Raw genomic sequence first — 16,248 nt, forward strand, 5'->3', positions numbered from 1 at the left:
ACTCTGTTCACACTTACATATTTTTTGACTGAAGTGGAATGGAAAGCACCTGTCAGCTTTCTGCTTGCATCCATTTTTCAGCATTTAAAAGAAAGAGGTTGGCGGTAGTGGCATCTCTACAATGAGTGTGGTCAGTAGTTAGTTCTGTTGCCTTGCAATCCTGGGGTCTTAGGTTCAAATCTCATCAAGGGAAACAACAGATTTCTCTTTTGTGCTGATACTTTGCTATAATGTATCAGTGTACATATCAGCCTCCTGCACGCGGGCAGATATTTGCTGCGGAATCCACGGCGGGCGTCCACGCCGTAGATCCGCAGCAAATACCCCCCATAACATGCTATGGGAAATCAATTCTTCCAGTGGAGGAATAATTGCAGCATGCTCTATTTTTGCACGGATGGCTTCCAATGAAGTCAATGGAAGTCGTCCGATCCACGGCCATTCCGCAATTGACGTTGCGGAAAGGTCTTGGGAAAATCAGGAGTTTAAAAAAAAAAAGGAGTACAGATGAAAACGAAAGTAGTACCAGGTACACGCAGGCAGCGCTGCTCCCAGGACCGCATTCTGCTACGGGATTCTGCATGTGGAATCCGGCTCTGCCGTGTGCAGGAGGCCTTGGCTCATAGAGAGTTACCCAGGTTTGGATACATTTGTCCCAGTCATGAGCTGCACATGATCAAAATGAGTTTCCAGCCTCTCGTTATAAACTGAAATCTTTTCACTTACTGCCAAGCAGCAGCGATTTTGAGAACATCCATGAACTGAATGACCATGTCTTGTATATCAGAGCGCTAATACATTTTAATTATATAATTTAAATGGTCTGTACGCTTCAAGGCATCTTGTATTAATTCTCTATTCTCTACAGCTGCTTTCAATTCCTGATGTCCATTCCCATGTCCTCCTTGATGATGTCCAGCCAACGTGTCTTTGGTCCTCCCTATTTCTTTTCACCACTGACAATTCCAAGTAGCATCTCTCTTTCCAGCGAATTGGCTCTCATCACGTGTCCAAGGCCAAGTCAGTCTCAGTCTCTGGGTTGATATGGTCCAGGACCATTTAGTTGGTGACCCTAACTGTCCAGAGGATTCGTAGAAGTGTTTTCCAATACCACAGCTTGAAAACCGCAATTTTTCTTCTGTTTGTTATCCTCGATGTCTACGTCCCAGGGTGAATTCACACAAACGTATATCGGCTCGGTTTTTACGCCGAGCCGATAAACGTTGTCCTCATGTGCAAGGGGGGGGGGGGGGGAGGATGGAAGAGCCAGGAGCAGGAACTGAGCTTCCTCCCCCGCCCGCCTCTCCCCATTGCAAATAGTGCAGAGGGGCAGAGAGGGGGCGGGAGCTCAGTTTCTGCTCCTGGCTCTTCCAGCCTTCCCCCCGCACACGAGGACGGCGTATATCGGCTCGGCGTGAAAACCGAGCCGATATACGTTCGTGTGAATTCACCCTCACAGTCATATGTTGCAATTGGGAAGATGTTGGCTTTGATTAACCTTTGTTTAATGGTCACGGAGACATCCTTGCACTTTCATATTGGGTCCATGCTCACCATGTCTGTACACCCCAGTGGTAATCAAAGCTTTATTTCACCCGTTGTTGTCCCACTATAATCGATGAGGGACCCAAGGAATACAAAAATATCAACCACTTCAATTTCCTTGTTGTTGACCTTTCTGTGGACTTCCTAGTTGGCAGTGGTCATAATCATTGTCTTTTTGATGTCCAGGTGAAGTCCCATCTTCTCACTTTCTTCTCTTAGCTTCAGGATCAGCATTTTCAGATGCTTCATGGTCTCTGCTACCAGGGTCATATCGTCTGCATCTTAGATTAGTAATGGTTCTTTCACCTATTTTCAACCCAATACCCACCTAATGATCACTTCCGCATAGAAGATAATGTCATAACTACTAAACGCAAATCACTTTAATTACCTTAAATGATGATTTTTTTTGTGCAAAAAATTCCTCTCAAGTGCTGGCCACTATGAGTCTCCCTTCCTTCCTTCTAATTTGTGGCCCACTGTGTGTTAAGTGAATTCAATCTCTAGTAAAAGAGATAAGTCAGATAAGAGGAAGTGATTACTCATACTGCCTAAAGAAATCTATAGAGAGGTGGAGGGGGGAGAGAGACTCACAGATGCGGCTGTAGCAGCTAATGGTGAGTAATTTACTCACAGCTACTAAACTCCTATCTCCACTGCTCAGTACTGTTGTTTAATGTCCCTCATGTTGATATTATGTCTGTAGGCTCACTGACATGAGTGTATGCATTTTCGGTCATGTAAATATGCAACGTATGTACATGACCGAACTGTGCATGTTTCTCTTTTGTGCACTTAAATACACCCCTGAACTCTGCTGGCTGAGGAGTGTGTGGCCTATAGCGGGATGTGAGCAGTGGAGACACACCAGCAGATCTCCCATGTATTATGCTAGCTTGGTTCTTTTCCTAAAGGGCTCTTTCACATGAGCGCATAAACGACAACAGCATTTTACGTTTCCACGCTTGCTCCGTATAAGCGGCTGAATGGGTGTTTTTCAGCGATCATGGCAAGCGTTTTCTCATCCATTCACACGACCGCAAGCGTCATTTTTAGCGAAAAAATAAGCCGCACCCCTGAAAACCCTCGACCTGCCAAAATCCTCAGGATGCTTTCCAGTGCCTATATAGAGACACCTGTAAGCTTTTCGCAGCATTGGACGCTGCAAAAATGCCTCCCCCTCCCTTCTCTTTCCCTGCTTCCATTGTAGTCTATGTGACCGCCGGCGTATATTAGCCAAAACATAGTTCCAGAACTATGTTTTGGCTGGGCGTATATGTGCCGGCTGCGTATATGTTCTAATTTTCACGCTGACGGTGTAATAAAGCGCCGTATATTTGCCCATGTGAATGGCTACAGTGGAAACCAATGGTTCACATGGATGCCGTATATGCGCCCGGGCGTGAAAACGCAGTGTTTATGCGCTCGTGGGAATAAAACCTGGGACTGTTTTTGATTCTGCTGTGCTTAGCTGCCTTGCTGGTCGCTGGGCCTTTGGTTGTGATGTACCACAGTTCTGGCTGAGGCTGCTCCGACGTGTTGCCTGTCTGTCACCTAAACGAGTTGTGATGACGAGGAAAGAAGAGAAGTTGGATTTATAAAGACACAATTTGCAAAAAGTTACTGAGAGATCGTCCAAAGCAGAGATACGTATTAATGAACTGGAATAAAAACCTGTCCATATACAGGATGCAAATAGTAAATGCAAGTACAAAGGAGAAATGACTTGCAACTGGTTGGGGTTCCAGAAAAGTTGGAAGAGTCCTATTGGAGAAAATTAAGTAAAAGTGGTTAATCTTTTTAAATTACCAACTCGGCACTGCTACACCTGTAAGGAAACCTATGAATTAAAACAGCGATGATGACTAGTTAGTTACAGTTCACTTTGTTTTACAATTTCTTTCTGTTGACGAAGACCAAAAGTGAAGTGTTGAAGCACGTTTCCTCGTATTCTCTGGGCATACGTTTCTGTTACTCTCCTGCTGCCAGCTTTATTTTATAGGCACCAGATCAGAGGAGCCCATGTTAAAGGAGATAAAAGAAACATGGACGCATTCAGATTCCAATTTCTGTGTTGTATCCAAGAAGCCGGAGCGGAAGACCAAACTGTTTGTTGCTGCGAGATTACTTGTAGAAGAAAGATTGGTGGTCTTGGGTGATGACTTAGTGACCCAGACACGATGAGAGCGCAGCAAACCAGCGCTCTTTATTGGTGTTGGGACACAATGTTCGTCTTCTCTCCGTCATTGACTTTATATTTTTGCGTTCCTTCAAAGAAGAAAAACAATCTATTGTGTTTCTTGTTTAGTTCTTGCGGTTGATACCAGAGGTTGACTGTCAAGTTCAGCTTTTCATCTTCTGAAATGGGAAATTGTTTAAAGCATAATTGTATTTGAGCCAGAAAAAAAAAGAGGTGAAGGTGCCTTATGGCCACCGTGTATGCAGGCACACAGCTCTCCGGGGCAGCAAATCGCTACACAAGTCTTTTTGTAACCATTTTCTCAAAAATTTCCAATCTTTGCAGTGAAAAAGTCTAGAGAGGAAAGAGCTTGTCCATCCAGTTCTCAGTCTGCCCATATTCTGTACACTGCTGGGAGCTTGACAGATGGGTATTCAATAGGTCAACAGTAGGGTTGTTTAAAGGGGTTGTCCATGATTAGAGAAACGGTGCCAACTCTGCCCTTAGGTTCTATTAAAAATTGCAGCTCATATGTTGCATTACAGAATAAAATAAAACCTAACCTTTATTTTATATATATATTAAAACCCATCAGGACCAGTAATGACAATCTAATACTATAAGAGATAAACAGGATAAAGTAGTCTCTAATAATGTAATGGCTCGCTAGTGAAGCTTTGGATGTATCTCCTTTATATATTCTATATTCATACTATATTCTATAGTAACACTAATATAAATGGATGCAGCTGCGGACTCACAATCCCTATAATTTCAATAGATGAGCACATAGCCAATCTAAAATAGAAACACTATAGCACCCCCAAATGTGTTTTGCCAGCTCTCTAGCGTCATCAGTGAAATAAGGCTATTAACCCATTAGTTCCCACCCCATTGCCTTTTTACGTCCTGCCTTAGTGGGTTTTAATCCCCTGGGACAAAAAACATGTTTCCTCTGGGGATTAAAGCCACGTGGGCTGTGGACGTAACAACTCCATGCTATCAGTTACCAGAGGTAGCAGACAACCTGGAGCTGTCATGGGGGACCGTGGTAAGCCCCTTTCTTCCAAGTCACGCGATCGGCGCTATCCGGTGCATAGCGCCCATCGCATTCAAGTGTAAAAAAGTTTTTCAAAAGTTAAAGATTCAGCTTCACTCATGGGCATCTGAAAATGCTCACTCCCGTCCTCCGTGATGTACCGCGGCGATCTACACTACCACGGGATTCTGCGCATGGACCAATGTGGCATGCATGCACAGAAGGCCGGAGAGCCCGGAAAATTTAAGATCTTTCTGCACCTGGCTGTCAAAGATAACCGAGTGAAGCTTAAGTAAGATTGACTGGGGACTGCTGTATGCTGTTCCCGGTCACATGATCACCGTTATCCATTGGATTGTATCCATCAGGGGAGATAAAAGCCTGGAGAGAGCCTGGAGATGTCATGGGGGGCGCGGGTATGTGGTTCCTGGTCACGTAATCGCCGTTATCCAATGGATAACAGCGATCACGAAAAAATGTAAAAAAAAAAGTTGGTTTCATCTTCCCTCATCGATGCGATCAGTGAGAGGAGATGAAACGTCTTACCAGAGGTCTCCACATTTGAACCCCGATGCAATATTCCTCCACGGACCTTCTCTGGCTTCTGCGCATGCACCCACCGGCAAAATGCCAGAAACATTTACAGGCGCCAGGGAGCTCAGGAAATATAAAATCCCCTTGCTCCCAGCTACCAAAGATCACGGAGAGCCTGGAGCAGTGATCGGTGGCCTCATTGAGCGGTCCCCGGTCATGTGATAAAAAGGTAACAATCTACCTTAGGCTGGTCTCACATGACCAGATAGAAAATGCGGATTCCACATGCGTTTCATCTGCGGTAATACGTGGACCAATCAAATGCACTGGATCACAGAATTCTGCCCATATTAGCGGGTCAGAATGACGTAATCCACTCGTAGAAAACAGAACACAGCATGTTCTATTTTACCGTGGAGAACCGCAACATAGAGCCCATTGTGCTCCATGGTCACGGATATACCTGCAGCCCATACGCAACTACATTGTGTATGGACTGAAGGTACCTGTGTCATCACTAAACGACGGTACAGGAAATATTAAAAAAAAAGGTGTGCTGCGCATGACGGCCTGCGTGAGTAGGCAGTTATGCGCAGTGCATTACACGGCCATACGCAGCGCCACGGCCGGGCTCACAGCTGGGTTCCGCTGCGGGCCTCTGCAAGCAGATTCCACATACGACCGTGTGGACCCAGCATTATTCAGATCGCTACTTGTAATACGTAACTTACAAGAAATTCACGGGAACGCTCGCCTTCCTGCAGTTCCAGGAGCAACTTGTTGTATGCCTTCTGTTTGAGACCGCCGCACCTCGGCAAGCTTACGAAGCCTCAAAAACCACCACTTTTTACACCCCATCCCTGCCCAATACCCCCAAAAAAAGCATGAGAGGAGGAGGTATACACGGTTTTATTGCCCCATGTACCCATCCCAACCAGCCTCCGTAATTACCCCTGTCTTCGGAAATACCACACAGTTTACATTATTACTTTTATCTAAGATTTGTGGAATGCCAAAAAGGGCGTGGGGGGGGGGGTTATTTTTAGGGAGTGATTTTTTATTTTTTTTGCACAAGTGGGCAATGGGGACCGGAATTTATTCAGTTATGCCCTGAAATGAGTGTTCCCTCCATTGTAGGCCTAGCCATATGTCCTGTAAGTAGATTAGAGCCACAATAGGTATGTTTCTGAACACAGAACAAACAGGGAACAAACATCCATTTTGGTATGCAAGTCTTCATTCATATGTGTGCTGTACAAAAAAACTGTTTTTAAATTTACACAATTGCCAAAAAAATGAAAATAGTAATTTTTTCTTTCTCCTTTGCTTAGATTCATTCAAAAACTGTTGGATTAAATTACACAGTACACCCCTAGATGAATTTGTTACGGGGTCAGGTTTTCAAAATGGGGTCATTTGTTGGGGTTCTCTGTTGTTTTGGCTGCTCAAGAGCTCTACAAGTGTCCTACGGGGCCTAAATCACCTTCAAGCAAAATTTCTGTTCTGAAAGCCACCAGCTGCTCCTTTAGTTTTAGGCCCCATTGTGCATGCAGACATAAGATTAGGGCCACAATGGGTATATTTCTAAACACAGGACAAACAGGGATATCCATTTTGGGGAGTAAATTCTCATTTTCATGTGCACTATAGAAAAAAAAACTGCCTCTAAAATGACATATTTTCGAAAATATGAATTTTTTTTTTCCTCCTATAAATTGCGTTCGCTCCTAAAAACAAAATGTGGGCTCAAAATACTCCCGACACCCCTCAGTGAATATATTAAGGGGTGTAGCTTTTAAAATAGGGTCATTTGTGGGGGTATCTATCATTCTGACATCTACCGGTATGAGCCTTTGCAGTCTCGGCTTTGTGTAGGAAAACAAAGTGTTCCCCAAAATGTTGATGGTCAATGTTAAATTTGTACGTCTCTTAAATGGTTGGAAAACCTTTTTTTTTTTTTTTAAATCTGCATCCAGAATAAAGTAAACAGATGGAAATATATATAATCAAAAATGTGTACAGTATGTTTGCACATATTTGAGATATTGCAATTGAAAATGTGAAAAAAATGACAATTTTCTTCAAAATTTTCACAATTTTGGCATTTAATAAATATACACAAATTCTATCTGACTATTTTTTTTACCGCCTAAATGAAGTACAACATGTGGCGATAAAACAATGTTGGAATCACTTGGATATGCAAAACCTTTACGGAGTTATTCTATGTTAAAGTGACACATGTCAGATTTCCAAAATGTGGCCTGGTCATTAAGGCGCAAACAGGCTTGGTCACTAAGGGGTTAAGTGGCCTATTCCCCTGATGACGCCAGGGAGCTTCCAAAACATGTAGATTTTTTTGTATTCTATTTTCTGTACCAGACTATGTGGGCGGCCATCTTGCATGAGCTGCAGAGATATGCTTTTCAGAAGCTTTAAAGATATGCTTCATGGTAGAAGTCATTAGCCATTCACAGTGGATAGGAGAAGACCGATTCTACTATGTTTAACACGTTTTCCGATAACGTATTCCCTTTTATGTACCTTTTGAAAATTAAAGCCGATATCCACCTAAGCAAGCATATCTTCCTGCTGCAAATTTTTAAATAGTCTTATAGATTCTAATACTTTCAATCCCCTTCAAACTGAGAGCTGTCATGTATTTAGTTCCCAAGACCCACGGGGCTAGCCTCATCCCATTGCAGCTGTTTTTGCCATGGGCTGATGCTAGCGGCTGAAATGCAGTGTTAAGTCTACCAGAGCGAGGCATTGACTGGTGTCCCTTCGTTATGTCCATTTAACCTCATCGGACTACTCCTTAAATTTATTTGCCTAACATAAAAACAAAGCTGTTCGAACAATTGGACAAACATTATTTGGCAGACTTCAAGTGGGTGACCGTATAGTCATATGTTGTAATCTAATTGGTTTCCCTGGCATTGAAGCTTGGTAAGCTATACTATGGCAGAACTTGACAAGTGTGCCATTGAGAAACCAATATGTCCACTTAAAGACGATGAAGTAAACCGTCATCACATGTTTGTCCCTTTTCAGTGTTCACTTTTCATATCTTATACACATTGTACACAAATTAATGTGGGCAGTTAAGCCGTATACAAAATTAGACGCTCACTCACGCACGGTAATAATGTCAATAGCTTACAATTAAGGAAGCGATCTAATGAGGACAATGCTATTCTCAGTGCGGTCATATAAACAACAGTCAATACATTGATGACTACGAACGATCAATGCGGTTATACTAGCGAGGCAACATATAAATGAAAACATAATGTGCGCTCCTTACACACTTGACGTTTTCAAGTGGAAGAAGTGAAACCACCTCTACATCTGAAGAGTCTCACAACGAAGAACTGCGGGCAGAAGTGTTATTTCAGTAAATGAAAGGGTTCATGTGATTGTTGTTGTATCTGGTATCTTTCAGTTCACTTCCATTCAGATTATTCATAAGTTCTACGGTGATTCCCACTATTCATTCTCAAAGGGGGTTTCCAGGGAGTACTAATTCTTGGCCACCATACACTTTTAATAGCCTTTTTGACATCATCAGTAGCTATTTTTCTTAAAGGGGTTGTCCCGCGGCAGCAAGTGGGGTTATACACTTCTGTATGGCCGCTCCGGCGTGCTCGCGCCGCCGAGGTCTTCTGCGCATGCGCAGACCAGCTCTCCGGCGCGAGCACGCCGGAGCGCCTCCATTGAACACAGCAGAAGACCACACAGCACAAGCGCGTCTAAATGGAAGGAGAAGACAGCGTTAGACAGCACCATGGAGATGAGGACGCCAGCAACGGAGCAGGTAAGTGTATAACTTCTGTATGGCTCATATTTAATGCACGATGTATATTACAAAGTGCATTAATATGGCCATACAGAAGTGTATAACCCCACTTGCTGCCGCGAGACAACCCCTTTAAGTCCTCCATACACATGAAAGCCCAATCTGGACAACTGTTCATGTGTTTTCTATGGGGAAAGGGAATAAAGCCGCAGCCTTGGCAGCAGCCTGTCTCCAGGTTGGATAAAAGAGTCGGACGTTAAAATTCGACCTGCCCAATCTTCCTTTCCTCAACCTATGAGAGGCATTTATACAAATTCAACAATCAACCACCACTGCTGAATAATTTTTGACTAATAGGTAGGACCTAAGGATAGGCCACCAATGTACCAATGGACCCCTTTAAACCAACCAAAAACATGACCTATTGGACAAAAAGTACAATTCCTACTGTTCCTCATGGAGTTTGTCCATTCAATGGCCATATTCTTTAGCACACACAAAGCAAATAACCAACAGGCGATTTGTTAATATTTTGATCAGTTGACTGGCATCTCTCTAGATAATAGTTAGCCATAACCTAAAATCTATATTAAATTCATGCGAGTCAGACCACCAATTAGACACGCATTGTTCTTTCTTATAAGGTGCCCGTTCGAACAAGTTACCCTATAATACATGTTTATGTTGAGGCCACCAAGACTGCTTTCCACTCTGGTTCATAGAGGCGAGTCCCAAACAGCTAATACGAAATTCGGACGGGTCTTTTCTGATAGGAGAATCTCTTTAATGTGTACTTACAGAAACAACAAGGGTGCTGAAAAAGGGGCATCTACTTTAGGAGACCAGGCTAGAGGTGAGCTTGACTCAGCCATGCATAGTCACCTAAGTCCTCTGTAGGTATGTATCCTTCAGTGATGGGTTTATGTGCTTTAGTTCTTCAGTTGCTGGAGAGAAACTATTTACTTCTACCCTGTTACATTGCCTTTAAAAAAATGTAATTGTATACCGTCAGCTGTTTGAGATCTATTAAATCCAGTCCAGTGGATGACAGCTGTGAAATATTACTTACTCCAATATGGCCATTGTGTTTTACGGCAATCCTTTGCTTTTAATTCCCTTCTTTTGTTTTAAGATTACACAGCTTTAGCGTGGTCAGTAGAAAGGCCCTGGGAAGTTAGTAAAGCGTATAAATGTATTGATTGGCTTGGAGCTTGTACAGAAATAGGAATTTGCACAGTTGTATTGGAAATCATGCAGCTACACGGAATGAAAGGCAATGTTTATGGGAGCTTTGGTTCCATTTGTAGCTCTGGAACAGAAAAGCTATGGTTTAGAAAATAACTAGGTCTTCCTAAGACATCTTTCAGAAGCAATTAAAGGGAAAGTGGGCTTTAAAAAGCCTTCTGAGATGTCATGAAGGCACATCAGCAGATATCTTTTGGAGGTCTATTTCTGTAGACTGAAGCCATGAAGTTATGGGAACGCAAAGAAGAAATTAAGTGGGCAGAAGTCCATGTCAGACGACCATGGAAAGGACATGAATAATATTGCAAGAGGGTTGCTGCCGTCCTAGTGATACTGATGAGTCAGAGGCTATAGTGGTGTCAAATACATGAAAAAGGAGAAGTGCAAAAGATGTAGACCACACATGAAAGATAGACATGGAGATAATAGATGGTGAGATTAACTTTATTTGTAGTCAGCAAGTGATTCCTTTCGAGAGGGATGAAACTCTTTCAAATGGCTGGAATCCAATTCTAGATGGGTTTCCTAAGAGTCATAAAAGCATAGTATACATCAGCTGAATGCAATACCATTGGTAGTCAGTGGACAAGACAGTCAATCTCACCATCCACTACCTTCACATCTATCTTCCATGTGTAGTTTGCACCTAGATTTTTTGCACTACTTCTATTTCATGACTCTACGGGGTCTAGCAACCAAGAGGGCCTTTTCCATTCGGAAGTCAGATGCCGTCAGTAATGACTATGAAACCAAGGAAAAAAGGAAAAGACAAGGGGGACCAAAATAAGGATTATGTGTTCAGTTCCCAAACTGACTTGATGCTGAAGTTACTGTAGCCATGGTAAAGTAAGGCTCCAAACTTTGCTATGGGGTACCCATGGTTAACTTGTTACTCCTCTGACTGAAGCCACTCTGACTGAACTCCTGCTCAGAATAAAGTAGTTGCAGAGCTTTGTTATTTGTCCAAACAACACTCTAAAGGAGCTTACCAAAATTTAACCGCTGATGATTTATCTTCAGGACAAGTCATCAGTATCACATCGACGAAGTCCAACACCCGACACCTCCACCATTCAGCTGTATGGGACTGAACCTGTAGTGCCATTTTTGGCTGCTGCACAGTGTACGGAGCTGTATATTTCCTTTCCGCAGTGGCTCCGGCTGATCAGCCATGGTGCTGAGTGTCAGACCCCTGCCAAACTACTATGGTAACCTATCTGAGGATAGGTAATCAACAGTTGAATCTTGGAAAATCCCTTTAACACTAGAGGAGATGTATATATCAGGGAACCTGGTTGGAAAAGCCCTTGATTTCTTTAGTGGCATAGTCAGTTTCACGCAACTTTAGCATATTTATCAACATTTGAGTTCCAAATTGCTGGGATTACTGGGTATTTGAGGCACCAATGACACCAAAATTGCCAAAAACCAACCCTTTATTTGCAAATTAGCACAACCCTCCCTCCTTTTTCATTTTGATTCACAGATAAGTCAACTATGCACCAATATAGTTGCTTTTTAGCATCCATATTTTAGTTATAGCCTCAGAAGCACAAGAGATTCTACTGAACTGAACCTACAAGTAGATCACTATAGGGTTCAGTAGAACCAGTGGAGTTGGCCATAATATGTACGCTGTGGTAGAGCTCTGGTATTAGAACACTTCTGTAGCTAAACGAAGGATTCTGAAATATTAGATTTACTGTATATACTCGAGTATAAGCCGAGTTTTTCAGCACAAAAAAAGTGCTAAAAAAGACCCCCTCGGCTTATACTCAAGTGAGGTAAAAAAAACCAAAAAACCTCAATACTGACCTATCAGCCGGCGTCTGTGTCCCCAGTGCGATGTTGTCCGCAGCGGTGTGGCCAGCTGCTGCAGTCTTCTCCCCGTTGTCTTCTCCCTGGCTTGCTTTTGAAATGCCCGCCATCAGCGCTGTGATTGGATCAAGCGCCAGCCAATCACATCCGGCGCTCGATAAACCAATCACAGCCATTCAGTGATGTCATTCTGATCCAATCACAGCACTGACGGCAGGGATTTCAAAAGCAAACAGCGAGAAGACGGCGGGGAGAAGACTACAGCAGCTGGCCGCACCGCCAGGGAGAGCATCGCTCCGGGGACACAGGCGCCAGCTGATAGGTGAGTATTGCTTTTTTTACCTACCATATACTCCAGTATAGCTACCGGTAGGCTTATACTCAAGTCAATAAGTTTTACCAATTTTTTGTGGTAACACTTATTGACTTAGCTTATACTCAGGTCGGCTAATACGGTATATTTGCAGTTTTGAAAATATTCTGATGTGCGACTTTAAAAAGAACCTATACTCAAAATTGATGCCTGATCTTTAGATTTAACAGCCATTGTGCTGTTTACAACATGAACATGTGGCTGGTTAGATGAATCGTGAATGTGTCTGCCAATAACCATAAAGATTAGGTAGGGTGTTTATTATTACCATTTGATGGGTCTAGTTAATTTTAAGGACAGCAGTGAAAAGGATGACTAAATCTACATCTTCCATACAATTATTACCATTTGCAACGCTCATCTGCTACTGTGACAAAAGCGCAGAATATGCCTTTTTCTGTACTGCAATCAGGTGCCCATTGTCAGCGTAATCTTCAGTATCTTGTGACGAACCACCCCCATCTAGTTCCTAGCAGGAAAGGTGGCATTATATGTTCCCACATCTGTATATTTAAAGAGCCCCCGTGAGACCACTTTCCACATACACAAAAAGCTAATAAATATTCTTCAAATCTCAATGATTTTCTGCCTATTGTACGGTGAGATTGATTCCCAGGATTCCTGCTGCAGAGTAAGTGATACATGCATCTGTCTAATGAACAATTAATTTCCATCTCTGTAACAGGCTCTTAATTAAAGTGGGATGTCACATTCTGAATTGGCTAGTAAATGAGAAGAAATAAAATTGCTATTCTTACCAGCAGTAGTCGTCATGTAATGATTTATTCAGATCCTCTAAAACAAGACTTTTCAAACTTTAGCTCCTGAAGCCCTACTAGTTATGTTGATGCCTTGGGTCTCACCAGCTTTTGTCATCCATACCAAAAGAGGGGCATGTAGATGTTCTATGGAGAGTGTGCAGCAGGTCCTATGGTGTCCACATATCAATGCCAACCATAATGCTATCCACAAGTTCCCCAATGCCCTAGGTAATAGCCATTGTGCCATTAGCACAGCACTTTCCCCTTTTACCTTGCTGACACTTCCAAGATAAAGTGATCTGTTATAGAGCACCTCTGCTGGAAGAGAGCCATCATGTCCTGGGAAAATCCTCGTGAACTTGAGGCATTTTGGGCATATGCTGTTCCTCAACTGAATTTGTGATGCCTCACTGTACTGCTCCAGAATACCTATAACCACATATAATATTTAGTTAATGCGATTGTCGTTTCTTTCCATCTTCTTTTTGATCAAGCCAAAAACAACAGTTGTGCTATATCCAAATGGCTACTTTAGCATTGCTACATTTCACTAAACCATCTAGGCCATGCTTTTTTGTGCTCTACAACCTCCTATGCCCTGGAAGGTGATCTTGGGGTAGTAGAGTGGGTCCATTCATTAGAATCCAATATGTAATTTGCCCGAACCAAACGTGGCATCAAATGGGTCTTATATAAGGGTTTGGTTTCCCCAAAGGTAAAATTATTAATGTTGGGGTTCTCCAACAGTAACACCTGGTTGTATGGAAAGGGAAGTGGTAGGACCTTTCCTACTCAACTTCTATTGCTTTTTTCCCCCTCTGGCCAACCCCTTTTTAAGCAGGTTATCTAAGACCAAACAATTGCATCATGAAGAGGGGGATTCAGCTTGAGCTGTTGCCTCAATGCTACTAAACAAGTGGGATCTACCAGCTAACAGTTATGGAGTGTTCCTCCACAAGGGATGAGGTAAACCAGTTTCCGGTCATCTGCCCTTGAGTTCGGGGCTTTGGTGAAGCGTACCAAAGGGAGGGGAGGGGGGGTGGCGACAGTTGTAGACTGTCATTGCCATTTATGTTGATCCTCCTTAGAACCGAGGCACCAGATGTATGGTTGCTCCTCACCTCTTGTGTGTTAGTCACCCACCAGAAGTTCATTTGACTGGCACTTATTTGCTGGGTATGACCAGCTCTAGATTGAATGCCAAGTAATAAGAGCTCCATGTCAAGTGACAAACCTGGAGGTCGTTTCCTGCATCTTAAATGATGAATTAAGCAGATGTTTAATTGCTACAAGGACACATTAGTAATAAGCTCATTGTAATTACAATGTATCCACTTGTACAACAGCGGCACGTGAAGTGAATAGCGCTGTTTAGAAGGAACTTGCAGAATTTCTTCTTCGTAACACTGAAGTGTAAAAGTCACCAGATATCATTATCTGGCACCGTTGTTCAGCTTGCTTGATGTTACCGAAGACTCCTGCATGGAAAGTGATTTGCAGATTGTCAAATTCTGAGTTTTTATGGGTTTTCCTTATTTTATATTAAACATGGTCTCCATTCTATCACCTAATAATGAAAACTGGATTTTTTCAAGTAATCTCATTAACACGCAGTCATAGCATGTAATGTCTTGTACAGAATTCGCAAGCAGCCATATAAACTGTCCACTATTACTACTGCTTTGCTGCTTTTGTTTTCGATACTAGGAGGAGGCTTCAATTTAAAGTTCTAACTGTTTTGTTTGTTTTTGACACTTATTTTTAGTTATTCAGTGTAGAAAAAAAAATCATATGAGAATCTGGAAAAAGTCAATAAGCTGCTGGTAAAGCCAGTGCAAGAATTAAAAACTGCTATAAGATCCATTTCTAGTACACAACTTGCCTGTTCATAGTTTCCAGGTAGCCACATGAGATGCTTCCTTTACTACAGTACCTAAAAAGGACTAAATAAGTGAGACCATAAAAAATAATGAATATATATCTGAAAGATGATAGCATTTACTTTCATTAACGAATGTTCATTTATGGTGAAGCTTCACATGCTGTAACTGTTGCAATGCTTCCTTTTAATATTTGATTTATAGAATTTGTATGTTTTAATTTAATTTTTTTTTGTCACAGAGTTGAAGAAACAGGTGGAGAGTGCAGAACTAAAGAACCAACGACTCCGAGAAGTATTTCAAACCAAAATCCATGAGTTCCGTACCGTATGCTACATGCTGACCGGATACCGCATTGACATCACTACTGAGAACCAGTACCGGCTTACCTCCATGTATGCTGAACATAAGGATGATAACTTGCTTTTCAAGGTACAACTCATCATTTTACATATATCCTACTCCGCTCCCAAAAAAGAGGGAACTCTCTACGACATCCATGTGCTCTATTAGGGGGTTATCATATTGCAACAACCATTTAAAGGAGTTCACTGGCAATAAAAAGAAAAAATTGCCTTCCATGCAACCCGTGAATAACCCATCGTAGAATGCAACTTGGATGGATTGAATAAAGCTCTAGATAGGAAGGGGACGACGGGTCACAGAGTCTACCACTACATCCCTGTCGGGCTGATTTGCACTTAGTCTGACAGGAACGAACTACAGTGTGGTATTAGGCTCCACGGCCCTGCCCCCTTAGCCCTCTAGTCTAGAACTCTATTCAACCCATCCTAATTACATGCCAGGATGGATGGCATGGACAGTAGACATTTGTTTCCTGGAGACCCCTTTTAAGTGCCATCCGTCAGTTTGATTAAAGGGTTTTTTGGGACTAGGAAATTCATGGCCTATTCTCAGAATAGGTCATCAATATCCTATCAGTGGAGGTCCGTTGTATGGGACCCTCACCAGTCAGCTGTTTGAAGAGGCTGCAGCACTCTGGTGGATGGCGCTGACCTCTTTCCAGTCCAGTGACATCATGTTTGTTCGTCATGGGGCCTAAGTGCAGCTTAGT

At 42.6% G+C, this 16,248-nt stretch overlaps 1 protein-coding gene across 1 annotated transcript in view; it reads left to right on the forward strand.

Moving 5' to 3' along the window:
- Positions 1–16,248, forward strand: part of MAD1L1 (mitotic arrest deficient 1 like 1) — a 714,648-nt gene that overhangs the window by 512,240 nt on the left and 186,160 nt on the right. Inside the window, exon 17 of the mRNA XM_066576313.1 lies at positions 15,415–15,605. Within this exon, the coding sequence (XP_066432410.1) occupies positions 15,415–15,605 (191 nt within the window). The remainder of the gene's footprint in view (positions 1–15,414; positions 15,606–16,248) is intronic.

Source organism: Eleutherodactylus coqui, chromosome 8, assembly GCF_035609145.1.
Source record: "Eleutherodactylus coqui strain aEleCoq1 chromosome 8, aEleCoq1.hap1, whole genome shotgun sequence".
Lineage (NCBI taxonomy): Eukaryota > Metazoa > Chordata > Amphibia > Anura > Eleutherodactylidae > Eleutherodactylus > Eleutherodactylus coqui.